Source organism: Struthio camelus, chromosome 5 (genome assembly GCF_040807025.1).
Source record: "Struthio camelus isolate bStrCam1 chromosome 5, bStrCam1.hap1, whole genome shotgun sequence".
Classification (NCBI taxonomy): Eukaryota; Metazoa; Chordata; class Aves; order Struthioniformes; family Struthionidae; genus Struthio; species Struthio camelus.
The window spans coordinates 48,037,045-48,059,801 of NC_090946.1; the positions used below are offsets into that span (position 1 = coordinate 48,037,045).

At 37.0% G+C, this 22,757-nt stretch overlaps 1 protein-coding gene across 5 annotated transcripts; it reads left to right on the forward strand.

The window, feature by feature from the left end:
- Positions 1–898: 898 nt before the first annotated feature.
- LOC104140226 (fibrinogen-like protein 1-like protein) lies at positions 899–22,732 on the forward strand. 5 transcript variants are annotated; one of them, XM_068946296.1, is made up of 4 exons: positions 899–3,545; positions 12,380–12,505; positions 14,234–14,435; positions 17,701–22,732. In XM_068946296.1, exons 3-4 carry the CDS (start codon positions 14,288–14,290, stop codon positions 18,399–18,401), a joined length of 849 nt encoding a protein of 282 aa, XP_068802397.1. In that variant the 5' UTR covers positions 899–3,545; positions 12,380–12,505; positions 14,234–14,287; the 3' UTR covers positions 18,402–22,732. The 5 variants fall into 5 exon arrangements, with proteins under 5 accessions (XP_068802397.1, XP_009667126.2, XP_068802396.1 ...); XM_009668831.2 differs by having other exon boundaries at positions 899–12,505; XM_068946295.1 differs by having other exon boundaries at positions 12,380–14,435.
- The last annotated feature ends 25 nt before the right edge of the window (positions 22,733–22,757 follow it).

Here is a 22,757-nt window from a genome sequence, read left to right on the forward strand (position 1 = left end):
AATTGTTAACCAAGTAATACCTGCAATTATTCTAACTGTGAAAATTAGTGAAGGGCTGTTGGGTTGTTTTGATGGGCTTGATTTTTTTTCATTTTACAGAGCATTTTATAGTTGGTTTCTCTGCTTCTTTTGTATAATGGATTTAGTTTGCTTTCTTACAGTAATGGAGGAGAGAAAGATATTTCAAAAATGCCTAAGTGTGGTTATAAAAACCACATAAATATGCTGGTAGAGTCAGGGCTACTTGCAATACTGAAATTTTTTTAAATTGCCTAGATTTGAAGTCAATATTCCTTTTTTTTTTTGTTTACAAATCCTGAGTCATAAAATATGCACCCATCCACTCCTAAGAGCATGTAGACATAATTTATAAAATATATGTAAGATGGTGAAATCTTACTTTTTCAGAAAGTTAATTAATAATTTCAGCTTAAATATATTTGCTAAAGTAACTATACTTAGCGCTTCAAACGACATCAGGTTCTGATCTGACAAAATTTAATTAGGTCATAATTTCAGAGCTTGTGATTCTACAGCAAGTATATTTTAAGGATGTCTTCTGGGTACAAGTCAGAAAAATTTGGGAGGTTGTTTATTCTGATTCAGTCTAGTCTGTAATAAGGGAGGAGATTTAAATTCCACACAAACTGAAAGCGAGCAAGGGTGGTTTTTACAGTTTGAGAGAAGGACTGGAGTTCACTATTTTTACAAGATAACAGTAATAGCAGTATTTTAAGGTACTAAAAGGATTTCATTTTTGAATATTTAAGACCTCATGTCTGACTGTAATCTTCATAGTTTGTAGATAGTAAATCTGTATTTCTATGGTATTTTTTCATTTGAAAGTTTTTTTCCATAGGAAAATAACCAGTATGAAATATAAATAATAATAAATCCTCAGTGCTAATACCTGTTTTTGATTCTAATATGTCAGGATGGGCCTACCAAGGACATTTATTATGACTATTCTATTGGTTAAAGAACTGAAGGAGAATACAGATTTAGAAGTAGTTATATCTACAGTTGACAGTTGAGGAATAGAGAAAGAACTTTATACTTTGAACTTCACATCAATGGAAAAGGAAATTTACTGTAGAAAGTATGTTGAAAAATGGAAAAAATACATATGCACGTTTTGGGAAGACATAAGAAATTCTTGTGCATAAAGAGGCAATAGGACATTAGGAGGATCGCACTTGATATGTTTAATTGTGCTCTGTATGTCCATAGGCTAGTTACTCTGCAGGGAGTTCTTGACACTGAGGCCAACTAGTGTGGAACAAACCCTCTGTATGCTGTAGTCTCCAAAACAGAGCGTGTATAGAGACCGCTTCCCAGGAGTGGTTTGTGGCCCATGCTAACTTCCCAGCCATAAACAGGAACTGCTGGGGGTGGAGGGAGAGGGGTGCTATTTGGCATATTCCAAAAGGACATCAGAGATTATTTCACAAAACCTAGCAGATTCTCGTGTCCAGGAAAATTCTCTGGCAGTGTTTCATTTATAAAATTGCTATATAAAATTCACTTATAAAATATTTGAAGTCATAGAGTGTTGGAAACTGAAAAATTTGGAGAAAGGCCCCTAAGATAATGTAAGGACATGAGAAAAACAGAAGGGATCTAAAGGGTTACTGTCATGGCAGATTTGAGCTGTATATTAAGACTTGCAGAAATAATTTATAACTTTGTCCATAGTGCCAACGTATATGGATAAGTGATGGGACCAGTGCAAAGGAGGAAGTTTGGCCACTTCATGACTTGCATGTGGCCATACGTCAGAACTGTTGTCCCTGCTTTTAGGAAAGTACAGACTTTTCTACTCAAGTGAATGAAGAGAAGGCAGTGACCTGGAACACCTTGTAGCTGGATGAAGGATAAGATTGCTATACCATTCAAGAGATAGGGCTCATCTGTCTGTTTTCCTCAGTTCACTTAGCAAAAATTGAGTGGCCATTTAGCTCTTCCCTAAATAGCACAGTCTATCCCTGTATTTGCAATCCATCTTCCCACCACTATTAGTGCAGGCTTCATTCTGTGTGAATGTCTGCAAATGGACTAATCAAATACAAAACACATTATCATGCTTTAAGTCCTAAAAAACAAGAAGTATCAATTGTGAAAAAATAGAATTTCAAAATTCTTACTGTTTTAATCATTTCAGAGTCTGTAAAGACAGGCCGTTAGATCTTAATGAGTATTTTGAACTTATTACTATGTATAAAATCTGATGATTCTGATCATAAAAAGAAGGTAACGTTCTAGGAGGTTTTATTCACAGAATTATCTGTTGAAATAGCATTGAGTTTCACTCTGTTTTCAGGTTAAGTTAGTGCAGGCTTGTTGAAGTCACAGGTAAAAGGAGTTGTTGGGTCTTTCCCCCCCAGTTTCTGTTGTTCCAAAACCCATGAAGGATTATAAGTCCTCTGCCATCATAAATACTTGGGATATTTCAGGAAAAAAAATGCTTTCTTTAAAAACTATACTATTATTCTTCCAAATTATGCTGGCAGTGATCCTTGTGCAATGGCTTTGCTTCCAATAAGATCATGAGGATGTAATGACAATACAATTTTCTGTGCAACTGGTACTTAGCTAGGTATCTATTTTATTGATGATGCACAAAAAGATTACAGTTGAGCTCATTTTTATTAGGTGTTTGGTTCTGCATGGCTGACAGGAATAAGAATTAAAGACTGTCATTCAGTCATGATGAATGATGCCACAGAGGAAACCTTTCCTGGCAGTTTTTGACTAAAACAGGACTTTGAACTGGTTCTTTAAAGCTGAATAGTGTGATCTATGAATACAAACATCAAAAAGTAATATAAGAGGTGATGAAACTCATTGGAAAACAGGCAGAAAAAGTAACACTTTAAAGGAGTATTTTCAGTTGAAAATACTGGAATGTTCTCCTCAGAAGTTCTCTGGATTCTTTTAAGGACCTTTTTGCTCTGCACTATGCACAGGAGTAGCATTTTCTTGTGAGTTTAGGATGGGAGAATTAGACACTCAGGCTCATAGGTTCATCTGCAGAGGAGAGGAGCACTCTTTACTGTTCGGATGCAAAGAGAATCCTGTTAAATACTCAAAAATACTTCCCATTCCTGGGATTAGAGTAGAATTAGACTGGGGAGTCTTCTGTGAACGTTGCTACTAATTTTTTGGGAGCAAGGAGGAGTATTTCTTTTCCTACCAGTTTGTTTTCTCAACAGTCCTAAAATCTTTTCTAAATAATGCTAAAATTGTTTCAGCTTGGTAGGCGGCGAATAGATGAGCTGCTTTACTAAAGACCTAATTTTTTTAATATGATAGTGAAACACCCTGAGGAGAAGGAATATCTAAAGAAGTTGGAGATTAGGAAGAAGCCTCCTAATGGGATTCTATTCTTGCAGTGGTAAATATCATCTCTTACAAAGAGGAGGAACTCAGATGAGAGGAGGAGCAGTTGCTAAAAGGCTTGTAGCAGAATAAATGCAGCATCAATCATCATAGTTACCAAAAGTGTGGAGAAAATGCAGAAAACTGGATGATAATATTCTTACCAGGTATGTGATTAAAGGATCCAGATGTTCCTTTCATGAAAATAATATTCCTACCTGTAGCTTCAGAAGGGTCCCCAAGATATCAATCTATAGACAGTTAGTATGGGCTCTGAGAAACCTCATTTTGTAGTCCTGTGATAGTTTTTGCATTTGAATTGCAATGTTGATATTTCTTTTTTTTCCTTCTTACTGTTTTTCTACACGTGGTATTTACACAGAGTTTTTTCACCTGTGTTTGCCCTTCATCCTTACAAAAATTGCAAGGGGCTTGTTGAAATTGCTGTAACAAATTCCATTCAGCTGGTGGTGGCAGAAATAATTATGTATGTCACTTGTGCTTTCGAGCGTTTCAGTGGTAGCAACCAATTATTTTTATCACCAGGTAGCCTGCTAATGGTGGAGAGATCATTTGTCCTGGAAAAATCTGATCAGATTACAGTGTTTTTCTTTGTAATGTGTTTGAGGCTGATTTTATCATAGATTTTTTTTTTCAAACCATTTAAGTGTACTGTGAGGAGAGAAAAATTGTATAGAAATAGCCACAATTCACTGACGATATGATAGTTTAACAAAATGCCTTGGTTATACTTTTTGCTTTGAAAAGAATTGAAGAAAATGTCCAGAGGGCCTGGATAGCTACTTATGAAAAATGTCAACTTAAGGCCCATGTACCTAACACTGAAAGTCATCTGCTGCTTTCAGCCCACCTTTATGAGCATGACACAGGAAAGAAACACACCTGAAGAATTCTGCCTCTTTCAATCTTAAATCTGTGTTACAAAAAGTCTGCAGGCTGTCCTCCTTACTTTATAGCTATTTTACCCTTTGGAACTCATTAAGCGCCCTTATAGTTTTGCAGTACTTTGCTAGCCTTTTTTTAACCTTTTGTGTGTTGTTTGTACTTTGTCAGCCTTTTTTTTTTTTTTTTTTTTTTTTAAAACCAGATAAACTTGTGCATTCGCAAATGCGCTGCTTATAGGAAACAATTACTGTTTTAAAAACTAATTTCTGGCTTGATTTAAGCACTGTTGTTGTTTTTCTTTAACTGGTGCTTACATTGCCTACTCTTTCTTCATGTATTTTTAATACTTTACATATACCTTGCATTTGCATACTTTTACTGTCAGTGTATATAAATATATGTGGAAAAAATATGTAAACACATCTGAGGATCTTACTGTGCTATGCAGTGTTACTTTTGAAAGGCTTTTAGTTTTCTTTCTCCAGCCAATGAAACCTACGTTAGTCTTAGCTGTTGAACAGAGCATTATGACTATCCACTTGAGGATACTAGATCATGAAAAACTCCTAGTCTACGTTGTAGAAATGTACTATTGATTCATATGTGTATGGTCTTTTTACAGCTGCAACACTTTCAGATTGTCTGCTCTGAGTGACTGTCTAGATGACACAAGTGTGCCATAACCAGGAAATACTTAAAATATGGTAGTCAGGAAAGGACTGCTCTGACCCAAGTCACTAAGCTAACCAAACTGAAGTGAAGATAAATAAATGAGAGCTTAAACCATAGCCCTGTGATCTGTGTATGCATTTCCCTGAATTTCTAAAATATATAGGTTCATTTTCAGGATCAGTGTGTTAGAGAGGTGTTAAAGGTTATCTATTCTATATAGGTCCTTAGAGCATGTTAGCACCACAGTTCCTCAATATCTTTCAGTAGTCATTGAGCAATCTGACTAGTACTTGTGACATGGTAGTTCTCTCAACATGCCTCCTGGGGGGGGAAGATGTGGCCAGGGAAATCTCTCTTTAGCTTTTTAGTAGGTGCTCTTCCCCTCCCACGCTGTGCATTCCTGAATATTATTCACATTGCTGTCCATTTATGAACAACAGGGTCAAGAAACTAAATCATGGGGTTGGAGTGGGAGACGGTGAGATTTGTGATAATCATCCGTTCCAAGAGAGACTGATTCTGTGCATGCGTTTCCCTGAATTTCTAAAATACATAGGTTAATTTTCAGGAATAGTGTGTTGGAGAGGTATTAAAGGTTGCACACCTTTAATACACAGGTTGCTCAGCTGCACAGACACATTTTAGCATGACAGGAAACAAAGTTCAACACACACCTACATGTGTGTACATATGTATGTATGCACACCTACATGTGTGTACATATGTATGTATGTGTCTGACACGCTTTTTTTTCTGGGGCTCATCATCAAACTGATAATTTCATTTGTTTATTTAAAGCATGCCTTACCTCCTGAAATCATTCTTTTAATGATCTTTCCAAGCGTTTCTTGGGATGGTATATTTCTCTGTATGAGAAGCTTTTCCTTTTTCATGGTTTTCTTAGCAATGACACTTCAGTTGTGAGGTTGCTGGAGAGCAATAGAAATTACAGAATTTCTCTTTAAAGCTGAGATCGTTGCCATGACAATGCTCCCAGCTGCTTCTTGTCCCAGATGATAAAATCATTTTTAGACTCCTATATTGCAAGTCCAGACTACAGTGTTTAAACATTAGTTAATTGATTCAAATCAAATTAAAAATTAGCAAATCATAAAAATCTTGGGTTCTTTAGCAATTCAACTGAAATTGTTAGTTGAATGAAATATTTGTGCTGGTACTTGTCGAATAACTAATTGGTTTTGCTATTTGTTTTTGATCAGTTTCTCTAGATACTTGAAGTAAAACTGGTGCATTGACATGGAAAGGATTTTTATCTTACTCAGTTTACTAAATGTCTTTTCGTAGTAGAAACAAGCCTGAACAAAAGTGGATTGATATCCAGATCTGTAGTGTTTAAAATATGACTCTGAGTCTGAATCATATTTTGCAATATGCCAAATCTGGATCAAACCTGTAATTCTAGATACTTTAAGATTTACGATATCTGAAGTCCAGACAGTTGATTATGGAATCATGGAAACGTTGATTGCAAGGGACTTTTGGAGGTCTCTAATTCAGCCTCACTCTGAGCAGGATTATCACCAAGTGATCCGTCATGGCTTGTCTAGCCAATCTTAAAAACCTCCAAGCATGGAAGCTTCCGCAGTCCCTCTGGGAAACCTGTTCCAGTGCTGCACTGCTCCTGGTGAACAAGCTTTCCCTAACGTCCAATTTGAACCTCCTAAGTTACAATTTGTGGCCATTGCATCATGTTATCCTTAGGTTATGTAATCAGTTACACGAAAGACAAAGGCCTGATCAGGATCAGATGAGCAGTGATAGGCAGAAGAACCCTAATTAACCTAATCAGTGAAGACAGGAGTACACAGAATTGGCTCCTCCTAAGAGTATCAAAGGAGAGTGATTAGACCATTATCCCTGGTGTGAAACCCACTAAGATGCATCAACCAAAGAAATTCCCAAGAACTCCTTGCCAGACCTGAAGTATTGCCTACGTGGGTACAGAACTCACTGTGGGGTGCAGGGGGAAGAGCATTTGGGAATTGTTTAAAGCTTATTATGGGATGTTTTTAAGGAAACTCTGGGAATGTGTGCAACTTAACTAAGGAAGGACCAAAGGCAGGGTAAGGGAGGGATCAAGGTGTAGCAGGGAGGAACAAGCATGGGAGAATAGAGGGAAAAGGGGATATAGGGTTGAATTGTAAACAGGTGGTTGGTCAGTACATTCGTCTGACTGACCCCTGTGCTTGGTCAAAGCAGTCTATCTTAAATTCTCACTAAAACCTATTTCTGTCTTGTGTGTGGGTGCGCTCTCTTTTCTAAGTGGATGTGTATGTGAATACTAGCAAACTTCAAACTGGACCAGCTGGTGAGTATTACAAGAGGTGTCTACTAGCAACTGGAGGGGGACTGCAAACCTCCAGGACTCACATCCAAGTGCCAGCAGCTAGGAGACCAGAGGATTTGAAGCTGGCTACTGGATAGACTGAGTGTCTAAGGCCAGCTACTGGAGTGATTCATAATTGTGTATGTGTATATGTAAATATGTATGTATAGATTTTGTCAGCAAGCTTCAATCCTGATCAGCTGGAGAGGAGGAGCAGGAACAGGCTGTCCATGCCATTCATGTTTGTGTGAACCCTGTGTGAATTTATATAGATATTAGTAAAATCACTGTATTCTGTTTGTTGGTCTGTGTGGCTGTCCCCGTGTGTGTATATGTATGGTGTATGTATGTGCCTACAGGGCCTATGTGTTCATCTTGCCTCTGCCTGGACTTGGGATCACAAAGCCGTAGCAACCTCTAATCCATCAGGCTACTGGCTTCAGCAACCTCTAATAGTTATATCACCACTACCAAGAAGAGTTTGGCTTTGGCATCTTTGCAACTCGAACCCTTCAAGTAGTTGTAGTCTAGAATTAGGTCATTTCTTAGCATCCTCATTCTCATAGTTTGTCTGCTGTTGACCCTGGACAACCTTGGTACCGTCCACTGATTCCTCTTCAATTTGCCAATGTTCCTCTTGAACCAGAGGGCCCAAAACTGGAGACAGTATTCCAGGTTACTTGGAATTCCAAGTTACTTGGCCTTGTTATTTCAGGGAGGGATAACAACTTCCCTTGATCAGCTGGCCATTCTTCTGCTACTGTAAGCTAGCATATAGTGTGCCATGTTCATGATGAGAGCACACTGTTGGTTCATAGTCGCCTCAGCATTGAGTGCAACTCTCAGGCCTTCCTAGCAGTGCTACTATTCAGGCAATAATTTATCAGCCTGATGCTTGGGCTATCACTCTGGATAGGGAACTTCGCACTTCATGAAGTTTCTGTTGGCCAAGTCTAAAGTTTCTCAAGGTCTCTCTGGATTGAAATTCTACCATTTGCTATGTCAGCTACCCCCCTCCATCTTCTCCCACTAAATTTAGTATCATTCACAGATTTTCTTAGGCTGTGCTCCATCACATCCTCTACTGCATTTATGAAGATACTGAACAGTATGGACCCAGTATCAACCCTTTAGTCACTACACTTGTTAACTAGCTTGTTCATGACTAACCTGTTCATTAGTAGAGAAGCATTCTGTCCCTGGTGAGGCAAAAAGATTTAATGTCATAGAAATCACTGGGGACTAGAGTTTTCACTGCATCGTCTAGTCTGTCCACCCCTGCTTTCAGATGGGAGTTTATCTAGATAATCCTTGTCCAATGTTTGTCTAACCTTAAAAGTTCCAGGGCAAAGGATTTTTTCTTCTGTGTTAAAAGCCTTATTAGCGTCAAACTACATCATACTCAATACTCATCCCCTGTCCAACAGGAAACCCTGTCAAAAATTTGAGTCATTTTGTAGGATTTCTTTCTTGACAAGTCCACGCTCAATACTTTTCATCACTTTATCATCCCTAGTTTTTTCAGTTGCTATCTTATGAGTGTTGAAATGTAGCTCACTGATCTTTAGATCTTCTTAGTTTCCCCCCTTTTAAAAAAATAGGTCCCTAGTTTGCCCCACTGAAGTTCTCTGGGAGCTCCATGCGTTCTTGAAGGTGGCTGTTAAAGCTTTGGAGAGCACTTCCAGTTCTAACAGTACTTGTGGAATGTTGTTAGGCCTTGACAGCTTGAAAACACTTAACTTACTCAGTATCTTTAAGCTGTTTTTCACCTAGTCTGGCCTCCATTCCTACTCCTTCATTAAAATTGATTTTTGTAAGCATCTAATCACTATTTGTGAAATTTGAAACAAAAGAGGCATTGATTCTGTGCCATTTGCACTCCACCCTCGTTATTAATGGATTTTTGATTTTGACTTCTTTTTATTTCCAGTGTCTTTACAGAATATTTCCATCTGGTTTTTTTTTTTTTTTAATGATCCTTGCTACTTGTAACTCTTTTAATCTTTATGTCTAATTTTATCCGTGTCTGCTTGTGGTATTCCTATATGCCCACCCTTAGGAATTTGTCTTTCTGTTCTACTTGCTTGCACAACTGTATTCTGATTTTCAAATTATCAAAGAACTCTTGAACCAGACCTTCTGAGCTCTTACTAGGTTACTGTCTTTTTTCATGAGGAGTAGTTTGTCATTTCACCTTCTTTACAGTATCTTTCATTAACTGCCTGCCCCCTTAAAGCCTTTCTCTCTCAGAGTGTCTTACTAAGAGAAAATAGCAAATGATTTCCTAAGCTTTTTGATCTGTTTTTTTTGAAATATGTTGCCCTTATTTAGCTGCTCGTTCTTTTCCTTTCCTCACAGTCATGAGTTCCACCATGTTAAGGTGGGCGTTTCCTAAATTGCATTTCACACAAATATTCTCCAGCAGTTTTTGCTTACAATAATCATTTCTTTGCCACCTTTAGAATAAAAAAGGGTCTGAAAGACGTATATCCTATCATGCTGTTTTCTAAAAGCTGAGTAACTGAAATTTTTCATTACAGATAGTCTTATCTGTCAGATGATTTTTAACCAAATGGGTTTTTTGCATTGTCTTCTATGATGATGGATTTGGATGGACTCTTCAAGTTAGGTTCTACTTCTGTGTTTTTGTTGAAAGTGAACCTTTTTAACTTCATGCAAGTTTCTGCTCCTTTAGAATTTTGTCCAGGGTTGAACAGGCAGGCATAAAGAATACATGTTTTTCGTTTTTACTTCAGATTTTGGGATATCTTCACAAGGAAATCTTAAGAAATGTTTCCTAACATTTGAAAAGTTAAATGTTTCTAAGAGGAAAGCTTGTTTTATTTTGTTTTACATTCAGTGAAAAATATATATCTAGGTTCATTTCACACGTAATGGTTTGTCTCCTAAATAATGAATGTGCATAAAGAGATTTAGAACCTGCATTAAAAATCATTCATGTTCAGTGTGTTTCAGCATTTTATAACTGCTTTGTGTTTTGCCAGACAAAACACACTCTGCAAGGATTGCCAGGGCAGAAGTTCAAGGAAAAGTGAAAATTATTATATAGGAACTTTTGTTTTTGGGGGTTTTTTTAGTTACTGTTCCTGTATAAAAATACAAAAGTACATTTAGCCAAAGTTGCAAAGGAATTCAGAGTAACTGCAGAAGTATGTCTGTGGCCTGTTTTTTTTTCTTTTTTCTCAAAGTAATAATTTATGTTGTGCACCTATGAAACATTTTGGATAAGAAATACTCTGTGGGACCTTTTTGATATATCTGCTTTGCAGATATAGCAGTCTGTATGTCCGTTGTCTTGAGCGTCTTGATAGGCTTAAAGGATCTTTGTATGAAAATTAGCATTTTGGCATGTCTCTGGACAATATTAAGCCATAAATCACCCATTGTAGTTTTCAGGGCAGGGAAATTATTCTCAAAATACTAGATCAAGAGCAGGGAGAAATATGTAAGGATTTTAGTTGTTTTTCAAAGTTTTAGTCTACAGTCTATAACTGCCTCTCTGAGCACAAGTGAATGACTGCTGCTGTGCTTTCTTCTCTCTTCTAATTAGAAGCTTCCCACTTCACTTCTGCTCTGCCAGCTCAAATGAAAGTGCGGAAATCAACAAAGCAGAGCAAACAGCAAGAAAGCAGAGCAAAATGGAAAGATGGGGGAGGGAATACACAGTGATGGAAGATGTATGGATCAAAGGCACAAAACAGAGATGTACCCCAATTTATATTTGAGTGACGTGATACCTATCAATAAACACCATTACAGTCAATGGTGTTTTTGGGGAGGGGTGTGAAATGAAAAGAGTGGCAAGATACCATCTCTTGCCCTTTCTTGCAGTACTGTTTCAGCGAGATCTGAATATATTCAGCACATTTTTATTATTTAATAAGCCACAGCACAGTATTTTCATATCCTAGCCCAGAATTATAAAGCTTAGTACTAATCAGAAGTTAGCTTTGTTAAACATACAGATATTGGGAATTCCCTCAGCTGCAGAATACTAAAACCTGGAGAATATGTGACCCTGTTCTTACACTCTTCCCTGTAACTCTGATACTGACCAGTGTCAGGGAAAAGATACTTTTCTGACTCCCTGTGGCTATTCTCGCTAAAGTGTTCCTCATGCTTAAGGAAATGAAATGTCATTGAGTTTTAAATATTAGAAGCAAATCTTCCCTAAACTGTGTTTACTTGTTTAATTGTGTATGAAATATAAACCCTCACATCTGAGTTGTGCTTTCACTGCAGATTATTGAAATTGAATTATTGAAAAAATTTATTGAATTACTGAAAACCAGATATTCTGGATAATACAAAATCTTCAAGTAGAGCTTGTACAGGACTTCAGTTGTGACCTTTTTCAGAGGTGGGATTTGGTCAAACTAGGTTGCAGTTAGGATCAAGAAGTACAAAGAAATTAAGTGCTGTCTCATTTCAGAAAGGATAAATGCTATATTAGACATCATCTGAAAGACATCCAGATAGACAATACAACTTTCAGGTACAAGGATCTATACCAACAGTTAATTCTTCCCATTCATTACAGATTTTACCTTAATGAATGTATCTCTTGTTAATTCAAATAAACTGAGATAGAAAGCTAGTGGCCAGTCTGTTCTGCTTTTTTTCTTTTTACAGTTCTGAGACACTGCTTCAGGTCCTTTCATATTCAAGCAAGAAGTAACAACACAGTTTAGGGTTGGTTTGTTCCTTATACTTAAAAATCAGGTTGTCTTTATGTAATTTTAAATATGACTAGCGTTGTAACATACATCTAGTTAATTCATCTATATAAAATGACATAGTAAATTTGAGCGTCTGCCTGTAATGAGTAGTTTTCTGAAGTAAAACGTCTTCATGGTTCTCCATCACTGTGTGTATTTATTAATCAGGGAAATTTAATTTAGTTATGGTGTTATTTTAATCCTTAGGAAAGAACTTTGTACTTTTTAGTTCATGTGTTCTTACTTGCAAGTGTAACATGTCAGAGCAAAGTCCACCAGGCTAAGCACACAGTGTGAAATAATGAAGATGCACTTTTGCTGCCCTTCTACATTTCAGGTAGTGTGTTGGAGCTGATTTATCCACCTGGACTCGAGCAGCAGGCAAAGTACAATTCTAGAGAATGAGCCCATTCATTTGTGTGTGTGTGTGTGTTTCTTTGCCAAGCTTCACTTGAAAGGAGAGGTAAGGTGGCTGCCTAGCGCTGTTTTCCTCAGTTGCTTTCTTAATAATTTATAATGTTGATTTCACTTCTAGAAGTAAATGGACCCTTTAAATCGTTTCGGTGCTTACTGTAAATATGAGGGAGAAAAAAGACTGATTCACTTAAAAAATGCAGAAAGAAAAAAAGAGCTAAAAAGAAACTCCTAGATCCAAGTACAGATTTCCCTGAATTTTAGTGATGCTTGTGGCTTAGGTTTTTATTTTAAATCCTTTTTAATAATAAAAATAATAATGATAAAATAGAAGCTTATAGAGAAGGGGATGCATGACAGTGTGATATGCAAGCACAGCAGAACTCCAGTGTTTTGAGGGACACCTTATGTTGGATTTCAGGGAAGGTAATTTTCCAGTTCATTAAGACATCAATATCAAATGATCAGCTTTAGATGTAGTGGCAAATTGTATGTTAATCAGAATTATTAATTCATAGCTTTAAATAGAGTAGAAAATTCTATGTTTTGTTTTTGTATGTTTGGAATAAAAATTAATTCTCAGACCTGAATTTTACTACCATGATTTATATTGGACATTTTAAGAAAAATGTGCTTAATAATTTTTCACTTTGGAAAACTGTTCTGTGAATCTGCTACTGAATCCTGAGATTTATAAGGAATGTGGCTCTGTTGCAATGTAAACTGTTGCGGAGATTGGTACCGGCCTGTGGAGACTCTGTGCTGACGCGGGCAGGAAATGAGCTGTGACCAAAGAACTGCTTGCTAGATCTATTTTCTGCTGTTGTCGGAGCCACTGCTTGGAGCTCAGTCATTAAAAACAAGAATAAAAAAAGGAGTGGAAGAAAAAGAGTTTGAGTAGTTTCTATCTAAGTAAACGTATCCTGTGAGAGTATGGGACACATTTGTTGTCCTGATTCAGTCAAAGCTACCATTGATATAAAAATTCCTTTTCAGTCAGTCCAGGATTTGCCTAAATGATGACCTCAGGCTTTAATCTAGTAGTAGCCTAAGACTTCTTGCTGTGTTGGATGAAGGGTTATTAGCCATGTAACCCAAAAAGGAAGACAAAATGGAGCTCAAAATTCTTTTGATTATATATATTGAATCCTTGTGCATTTTGATGAGGCTGAAGAAACTTTTTTTTTTTACGTTGTTTATTGAGCTGATTTTCTTTTCCTACCTTCAAACATTGACCTGTTATTTACAACTACAGATGAAAATTCTTACAAACCAAAGTCTGGATGTGCTGAAGTGAGTTCTTCAGTGCATGGAAGTATTCCCAGTAAAGCCATGTTGTTGAGTACCGTTTGGACTACGGACAGCCAGAGAGGCCAGTGTTTGTGCTGGTTCGTCCGTTGGTGCCTCTATTTCACTACAGTTTGGTCTCAAGGAATAAGCGAACTTTAAATCTGTAAATATAAGATGTGATTTTAAGTTTTGTAATTTCATTATTTTCTGTTACTGTTTATCACACATGAAATTATGTTATGTTCATTGACCAGCACAGCGCAAAGTAACAAAGATAAGAAATATTGCAAGTGGCACAGCGCCAGGCTCCGTGTCAGCAGAATGACCAGTCAGAAATGCAGTATGATACATCAGGAAAAGCAAGGGTTTCTGAGGGGCAGGAGGAGCTAATTTTGAGAGAGGGTCACTATGTCGAAAGGATGTGTTTCTCTTTCTCCTTCAGGACTTTCATACTATAAGACACAAATCTTTCAATTTTCAATTCTAGTCTACATTACAGCTCTGAAGTGCATTGCTGCAGAAGGACTGACTCAGAAGGAAGATGCTGTTGAAGAGTTCAGTGGGATTTATTGTGCTGTTGCTCTCTCATTGTACTGTGTCAGTGAGCAGCAAAGAGGCAGTGATCTTGGCTAACGCTCACCTTCTCCCTCCAGGAGGCTATGAGAGATTGGCTAACATCAATGACAGAGGTACTCATGAAGAGAGCGAGTGATTTGGATGCATGCTGTGTTTTACTTTCTTTGCTTTGCTGTAATGTTTTCAGGCAAGGTATCTGAAGGTTAGCCCTACAAAAATACTTTGAAATATAAACATGACCTGCCCCTAAGTCCAAAATAAGGATCCTTAAAGCCCTTGCTCAGCTGCCATCTAATTCAAGAGACCGTAACAGTTCAAATTTTCTGTCAATACGTATTTTGTGGCATTTGAACGCTTCTTCTTAACATCATTTCTTGACTGTGCCTGACACCTCAGCACCTAAATCTCGTGTATATAATTGAGGCATTACTCTGCCTATCCAGCTTGCAAGGTCTAACTCGGTAGTTTTTCTAAAAACTACATTTACCAGAATAGCTCCCACATAAAATACAGGCAAAAGGAGTAGATGGGTGTATTCATTTTCCTCCTCTGACTGATGGCACTTGAGAGTCTATAAAATTTACTTTCCAGATAAATCCTGTAACCTCCTAAATGATTTTCTCAAGATTCATCTATTGTTGTTCTATTTTGAATGAATAATACTCACTGAGACAGAAGAAAGACAAATATCATTGTCACTGTATATATTATTGGTTTGAGCATCACTGTACTTCTATAACACATTCTGTAAAATCATGGAATCAGGTCTGTAGTCAGACCATATCTACCAGGTTAAAGAATCGTGTACACATTTATGCTCTTTAAAGATATTTCATAATTTCACACAGGTGGTATTGAGATTCAAAGTATTTTATTCATGGTTGTGGATTCTATTAAGCAATGAAAGGCCCAAAAGTAAGACTTTGCAAAGCCTGTATATTCCTGTAAATCTGGCCTGAGTGCCTCAGACATACCAATAAACGTTTAATGTAAAGGCTATATTTGACACAGCACTGATACTATGAATAATAGTATTTAGCAGATTTAATCCATCTGGATTTCTGCAAAGCCTACTTCATAGGATGCTGTTAGTTAAATTAGAAAAGATAGGGTTACACTGTAATTTCAGTAGAGGCTGAAGAGAAAATAACGATGGCTTGGGCAGAAAGGTAAACTGTAAAGCTGAAGGGAGACTGGAAGTGTTTGCTTACAAGTGATGTTTGCAGTATTCTTATTAAGTATACTGAGGCAAAACCAGGAATGTACTGATAAAATTTAATGAAAACATGAAGCAGAGAAGTGCCAACATAAAGAGTCATTAATATTATATAGAAAAAAAAAAAACGGTTATTACTGAGTAATAGAAGTGAGATGAAATATAAAGTACCAAATTTTAGGTTTTACTGCAAAGTAGGGACTTAGCAGTTGCAAAGATCCAAAGAAGAAAGTCTAGATGAAAGGAAGCTATGAGATACAAATGCAACCCTAGAATATATCAACAGAGAGGTTTCTCATAGGACTTGGGAAGAATCAGTTGCGCTATACAAGTCTGTCTGGAACACTGTGCAGATTTTGCTCATATTCTCGGAGATGAATTTGCAGTGGAAGAGGAGTAGAAAAACTAAGACAGTTAAGGAACAGAAGACCTATCTTACACTAGATAATCAAAGAACTTGTTTATCCTAACATAATTTACCCTAACAACACAAAGACTGATTAAGAATATAATTGTCCTCTCTGTCCATCAGGGCTTATTACCAGGGAAGAAGCACTATTTAACTGAAGGACAGCATGACACAAGAAAAAAATAGATGTAAAGTAGCCATTGACAAAATTAGATTGGGAATCAGAAGAATGTTTCTAACCATCAGACTAGCAATGGTTAGTGATGTCTACAATGCTTTTCAGTTGAAGGAGGTGAAACTTAATAATTCTATGAAGAAGACTGCATGACATAATTGCCTACAGGACCAGTAGTGGATAAAATGATCTCTCGTGGTGTGTGCTCTCTTTTTCTTTGCAGAAAGTGTGAGGCTTTCTCCTCCCTAAATGAACTCTTTAGTGTACTTCTGATCTGTTGGTCACAAGACCATAGGATGAGATTGACTCTTTTCAGACTGTGTTCAGGGAAAAAAAAAATGTGTTGAGTAGAAGGATCAGCAGGGCCTATCTGGTCAATGTTTTTGAGAACACTTTTTTATGAGCTTTTATTTTAAAACTTCAGCTTTCAAACACTTTGGTTTTCAACACTTTTTTTTGTTTAAATATGAGTGCATCTTGCCATACTTTTCTTGAATGATCTCAGTTTCCCAGAAGAACAATTTGTTTAATAAAATTGATTAATTTCTAAATGCAATACACATTTCAGTCCAATGAAGAGGTCCCTCCCAGGCCTTATATGCCACTTTTAATACTCCTGAGTTTAATGGATAAGCAATAAAATGGAAGAGCACTTCCACCTGTCTTCCTGTTATTGATATTCATTTTGCTATTCACTGCAGCTATACAGCACAGTAGTTCCATCTCGTACCTGCAAACGAGTGATAAGATTTAGCCTGGAGTTTGAGTGACAAGAAGTGTTCCTAAGAGAATCCCTAAACGTTTTGTTTTTTGTTTTGGGTTTTTTTTTTGTTTTACTTTTGTACTAGCAAGAATTATGCTTTAATATTTTCCATAAAAGGAATAAAAAAATGTGCATTCATAGTATCATATGTGCATTCATAATATGTGCATTCATAAAAGAATGCACACATGGCATACTTGTTACAATTTAATGCAAGGATGTTGCAGATGCCTGAAGTATAAATTGATTAAAGAGGAATTAGATCTACTTGTTGAGGATAAGTCTATCTCCGCTTATTAAACACAATGGTCCAGCACATGGCACAGGGAATTGCTAACCTACTGACCACTGGAAACTGGGAAAACATAGAAGGAGAAGGAGCAGTCTGTACGTTCCCTGTTTCTTATGCTCTTTCCCTAAGCTTCTGCTCTGGGCCCTGCCAGAGACAAGCTATCAAACTGCATCCATTATGGACGCATAGTGGATATTTTACCCTATATACCTACTTTAATGCGAAAATCTCTTTTGCCTTTTCAGTCACATTTCCATCATCAATGCAGAATCACGCTTCTGTTTTACAGCTGGATAACAAACCCTTTTTGAATTTGTGAAAGTTTCCTGTATGTTCTGCCCTGAAATCTCCCTCCCGCTTTGGCTGAGTAGGTGTCCCACCTGTTGGACTGAAGTCAGTCAGAACCACAGTTTCCAGTCAGATCAAAGCAATCATTCACTCATTCTAGAGGACAGAGTCCAATATCTAAAATTTACTATAGGAACAGAAACTTTAAAACTTGCTATTTTTTTTCCCCACTCAGACTATCCAAGGGATTGCTTTGAGATTTTTCAGCGCTCTCCAGGAAATTCCAAAGATGGTCTTCACGTCATCCAACCAAAGGAAGATCCAATTGTTGTCTATTGTAATATGCTGGATGGTGGCTGGACAGTGATCCAGCACATTACAGCCAATAGTACTGTCGACTTTGACAGGACCTGGCAGGATTACAAATATGGATTTGGCTCTGTTCTTGACAACTACTGGTTAGGAAATGAATATATGCATCAGTTAACTAGCAGCTCCACGCAGTATATACTTGGAGTCAAACTTGTAGACTTAAACGCTGAAATCAAATGGGGACAGTACGAACCATTCCTTATTGAAGATGAAGAGTCTCAATACCGAATCAGGGTTGGTCTGTACAAAGGCAATGCCACTGATGCTCTGACCCTGGACACAGAAGCTTATCTCCATGACAACCAGAAGTTCACCACCAAGGACAGAGACAATGATAATTACTTTCAGAATTGCGCTAAATTAGAACACAATGGCGTTCCAGGGGGAGGCTGGTGGTATGATGCATGCGCTGGGGCAAATCTGAACCGTAGGAATGTGATATACTGGCAGAAGGACTGCGACAAGATACATATGTGCAAGTTTGCATGGATGATGATCAAACCCATTGACCGTGGCCTGTCATATACAACTGAGTCTTGTCCATATCAGAAAGATGAACTATAGATAAACCATGTGTGTTCTGAAGGGAAGACAGTAAATCAAGTTTCTAGAATATCTTTGCAAAAGTATTTCTTCTGTGTTAATCATAATCTCTGGGCTTCCATTTGTCTGTTAGCTTGAAGTATTAACATATCCTGTGACCATTTCTTCTAGATAAAATTACACATACTGGATTAGATTTAAACTACTGCAAAGTTTACGGGTACAGAGATCTATAGTTTGGGCTTCCATCCTGGAAAAAAATTAGTCATGTGATTAATTTTGAGCCTGGATCTGAGATTCTGAATTCATTCCAACGTCTTGGGAAGAATGAGGTTTTGCTTCATTCCTACGTTGGGCTTCAAACAGTTCAAAATAGTTCAAACACAGACTTTTAATGCAACTCAGGGATTGTGATAAATTCCATACTTCTAAACAAAGAAAAGATGGAAATGACCACCTGAGCTGGATTTAGGACTAAGCAGTGGATGAAGATAGTAAAGAATATTTCAATCCACCCATTAGCACTTCTTTCTAGAACTTTTTAAGAGAAGGACGTGGAGTGTTAAGAAGTGGACTAAACTCCTGTGTTCAAGCTCCTTGGTAAAAGGCTGCCTTTACTGAATAGATTTTCTTCTCCATCACTGAACAGTTTTCATTATTGCATTAAGCAAAACATCAGAATAATAATTAGAATATCTTACATGTTAACTTAGATATTTCAGTCAAAGGAACTCAACCAACAGAGACTGACAAACTTCTGCTTTTTAATTTAAAAATGGAATCTCATAATTCCCATGAAAATTAATTTGCAGAAAATAAAATGTTTTAATTGTGTTTTAAGAAGAGGATTATTATCATTGGATATCCAGAACAATGCTGAGGGCAAGTGGCCATTACTACTGAACCAGCAAAATCACAGCCTGGTACGTGGGAGATTTTATTCTGTCTATTCTTTTCTTCTTTGCCCTGTCATAGTCCTCCTGTCCTACCTCCTTCTTGTCCTTTTCTGAGTCTACTGCCTGCTGTACTGACTTGAAGGAAGGAGGTGGGTCCTCCCAAGAGGAACTAATGCAAAAAAATTATTTGGTCAAATAGCTTTCAAAAATGAGGAGCTATGACAAAGTCTAGAGCATAAGCTGTACAGCTGACTCCCAGTTCAGAGCACCCATAAATTAGAACCATGTGGTGCTGTACCCTTTAAACAGACAGTCCCCTGACAATAACAGGTTGGCGTTAGAGGTTTCTTCAGCTCTTCACTACTTTTTATTTCTCCCCATACTTTCTTCTCAACTGCAGGAAAGATAAACACATTCTCACATACAGTATCACAATAATCAACTCAGAACTTAGCCAAAGGATAAATTATTCCCCAAAAAATATCAGTTGACAAAAAAGAGCCTGGTAGCCTCTTTCTAGCAAAAATACTTATTTATTATTATTTGGCTTCCATAATAATTCAGCTTTTACATGAGAAAGTGTTTGTTTCTGATTGTTTTTCTTATGTGTAACCTAAATGATAAACTTCCAGACTTCCACATGACTTTTTTGGGGCTAACCATACGTTTAGGTAGGACAAAGTGTTTTTAGGCCCAAGCCATTGTCAGCTGCTAATACGTTAACCCTCTGGGCTCATTTATTCTACTTTAATTAACAAAACAGAGTTCTTCAGTCATTTAGTCAGGATGCAGGTGGAGTGATAGGGTACAGAGCTGATTCCGGCCACGCACTGAAGCTGGGTATCCTCTATCGTGGGAGTGATAGAAGCCCTGAACTCACCTCTCCCCACTCTTCCTCCCATATCTACCTGATGGACTGCAAATGTAAGTAGGCCTTATGTGTGGCATACAGAAAAAACAGCCTTCTGAACTTCACTATGTCTAGATGGAGACATGTAAGGAGTCGCTCATGTAAGGAGTAAAAGATATTCCAGCTGGTATATTGGCACTGTAATCCAGGAATTCAGTAAAAATCCCCAAACTATAGGAGAATGAACTATAATGAAACGACCCATCAGCAACCAGGATTTGGAGAAGTAGATATTTAGAAAAAAAAAAAAAAACTTTTGAAGGATTTACAATGACTAGTTGTTTGAGAAAAATTGACTTGGTTGATCTGTCAGCAGATACATCAAGAAACTATTGGCATTTAATAGCTAACTGCATAACAGGTGAGTAAAAGGCAGTGGTTTTACTGTGTGTAATGAGAGTTGAAGTTCATAAGCTGATATGTAGCCCAGCAGTGCTATTAAACCTCAATAAATACATTTACCAAGGTGGAAATAATTCACGAAATCTTCCCTTTCTGAAACTACTCAGAGTTGTAGATTATTTATTATTTTACAACACAATACTACCATTGTTTTTAACTATCTGTAGATATTGCATAACCATTGAGACAAATCATAAATCAGAAGTTTATTTGAATGACCAAAGTTTAAGGTTTTATGACACGCAGCTACCTACTGTATGTGGAAAAAAACTTCTTTGTGGGTACCAAATCCAGATTGGAGATTTGGGATGACCGAGAAATAAATGGCCTCTGTTTGATTCGGTAGGAGGAATGCCAAGGTATTTAACAGAAAAGACATAGTATCCGTTTTTGGAGCTCAGGTTTGGAAGGGCATTTTAAAACAGAGAAGTCACCGACTGTAAAGAGGCTGCATGAACATTTCAGAGTGTGATGGACCCCTTAGAATTCCTACCTACAAACTCTGTTTGGAATCCATCTTCAGAGTCACACTGGGAAGCAGCTAGGATTTTTCCTAGCTGTTGTTGTGATGCCTGTAAGCTTATTCAGGGGATCTGTAAAGTTCTCTAGCTCACAACAGTAAAAAACATCCTTCTATAGTTTCAAAAAGGCATATAAGTATAAAGCTTTTTGGCAGAGTCCTTTTCAAAAGAGGGACCCCTAGATGCACAAATCACAGCGAAGGATAACTCCAGCTTGATTGTTATATATAACTGAGGAAACTGTTATTTAGTTTTCGTTGCATCCACGTGGTTGATTTACATTACTTCTAGCTCTATAGAAAGTAAAGAAAATTAATTCCTGAGGAAAGTTTGTTTGTTTGCTTGTTTTCCTACAGCAAACAATCCAGAGAAGGTAGAAGTGTGTGTATCTCCTAATGACTACAGAGTAGCTTTATAAGAAAAGCGTCCAAAAATTCTCATTCAATATGAAGATTTTGGAAATCCAAAAGTATGAAGGGGTTATTTGCAAACTTTATTTCCTATTACAATTAAGAAAGCATCTTACAAAATTCTGTTCAAAATCTAGAATCTGAAAAAGTCCACAGGTACTCAATTCTGAGTTTCAAATTGTGTATGCAGTTTTGTAATAATTGTTTTCTAAGAGAAAAGAGCATTCACCAGATTGATATGGGATTCTTTAATTGTTGTAACGACTTCTCTTTTATCAAATTCAACATACTTACCATATCCCAGTGACATTTTTATTTCTTCAGGTGCATCATTATCCTTAGGTACATCTGTATTAAGATTTGTTAGTTAAATTAGTTTGACCTGTTCACGCCTTGTATCAAATACGTCTAGGAGGCAATGCCACAAATTTCTGAGAAAAGCTCTATGTGAGTGATATGTGATCAGACTAATTAAAACAGAGATGGGGACTTTTCATGAGGCTCAGCTCCAAAACTGGAACAATATCTAAGGGGTGATAAGCAAGAACAATTAAGGATTTTGCCTTCAGTATATCACTATATCTGGATCTAGACTCAAATGCTCCTAAAGGCCATAGTACCCCAGTACAGGTCTCACTTTGGATACAACAGAGAGGAGATACAGAAATATCTTTCAACAACTGATAGCAGTTATCAACTGACATGCAGAGTTCAATAGGATAAGCATGATTATTTGTTACATTGTATAATTAAGCTAATGGCAAAATATGCTCTATCATATTTTATAGGTTGTTACAGCATTTTCTCTATAACCTTTTTGATTTCATCCTTATTTAATTCAAAATAATTTTTCTATAAAGCAAAATTCTGCATTTGCATTCTGTCTTGACTTTCTGTTCTTCGCAAAGCTCTGCATTCTGTGCTGAAGAGTCACAAAAAGTGCCCAATTTTAAATAAATGTTTTATGTCAGTTTAAAAATTATGAGAATTCTTCCAAGTATTTATGTACAAACAGAAATTATATTTACATAAAATGTATTATTTGGTACTTTATGGAGATCTGGGATATATAAGGAGGCATACGAAAAGGGAGAGACAAAAATGATAGATCTATTTCCTTTGGGGAAGAATTCAATATTCCAAAATATTAACGTGTGTTTTGTCCCTGAAAAGCTTAGTTAGGGATTTATACATACAGACATACATATAAATACATATGTATATAAAAATAAAATGCA

Bases quoted from the DNA above. Each gene is read 5' to 3' on its own strand.
- LOC104140226 (XM_009668830.2), top strand. From the start codon at position 14,288: ATGCTGTTGAAGAGTTCAGTGGGATTTATTGTGCTGTTGCTCTCTCAT. The intron at 14,436-17,700 runs GTACTCATGAAG...TTCCCCACTCAG, and splicing joins GGCTAACATCAATGACAGAG to ACTATCCAAGGGATTGCTTT.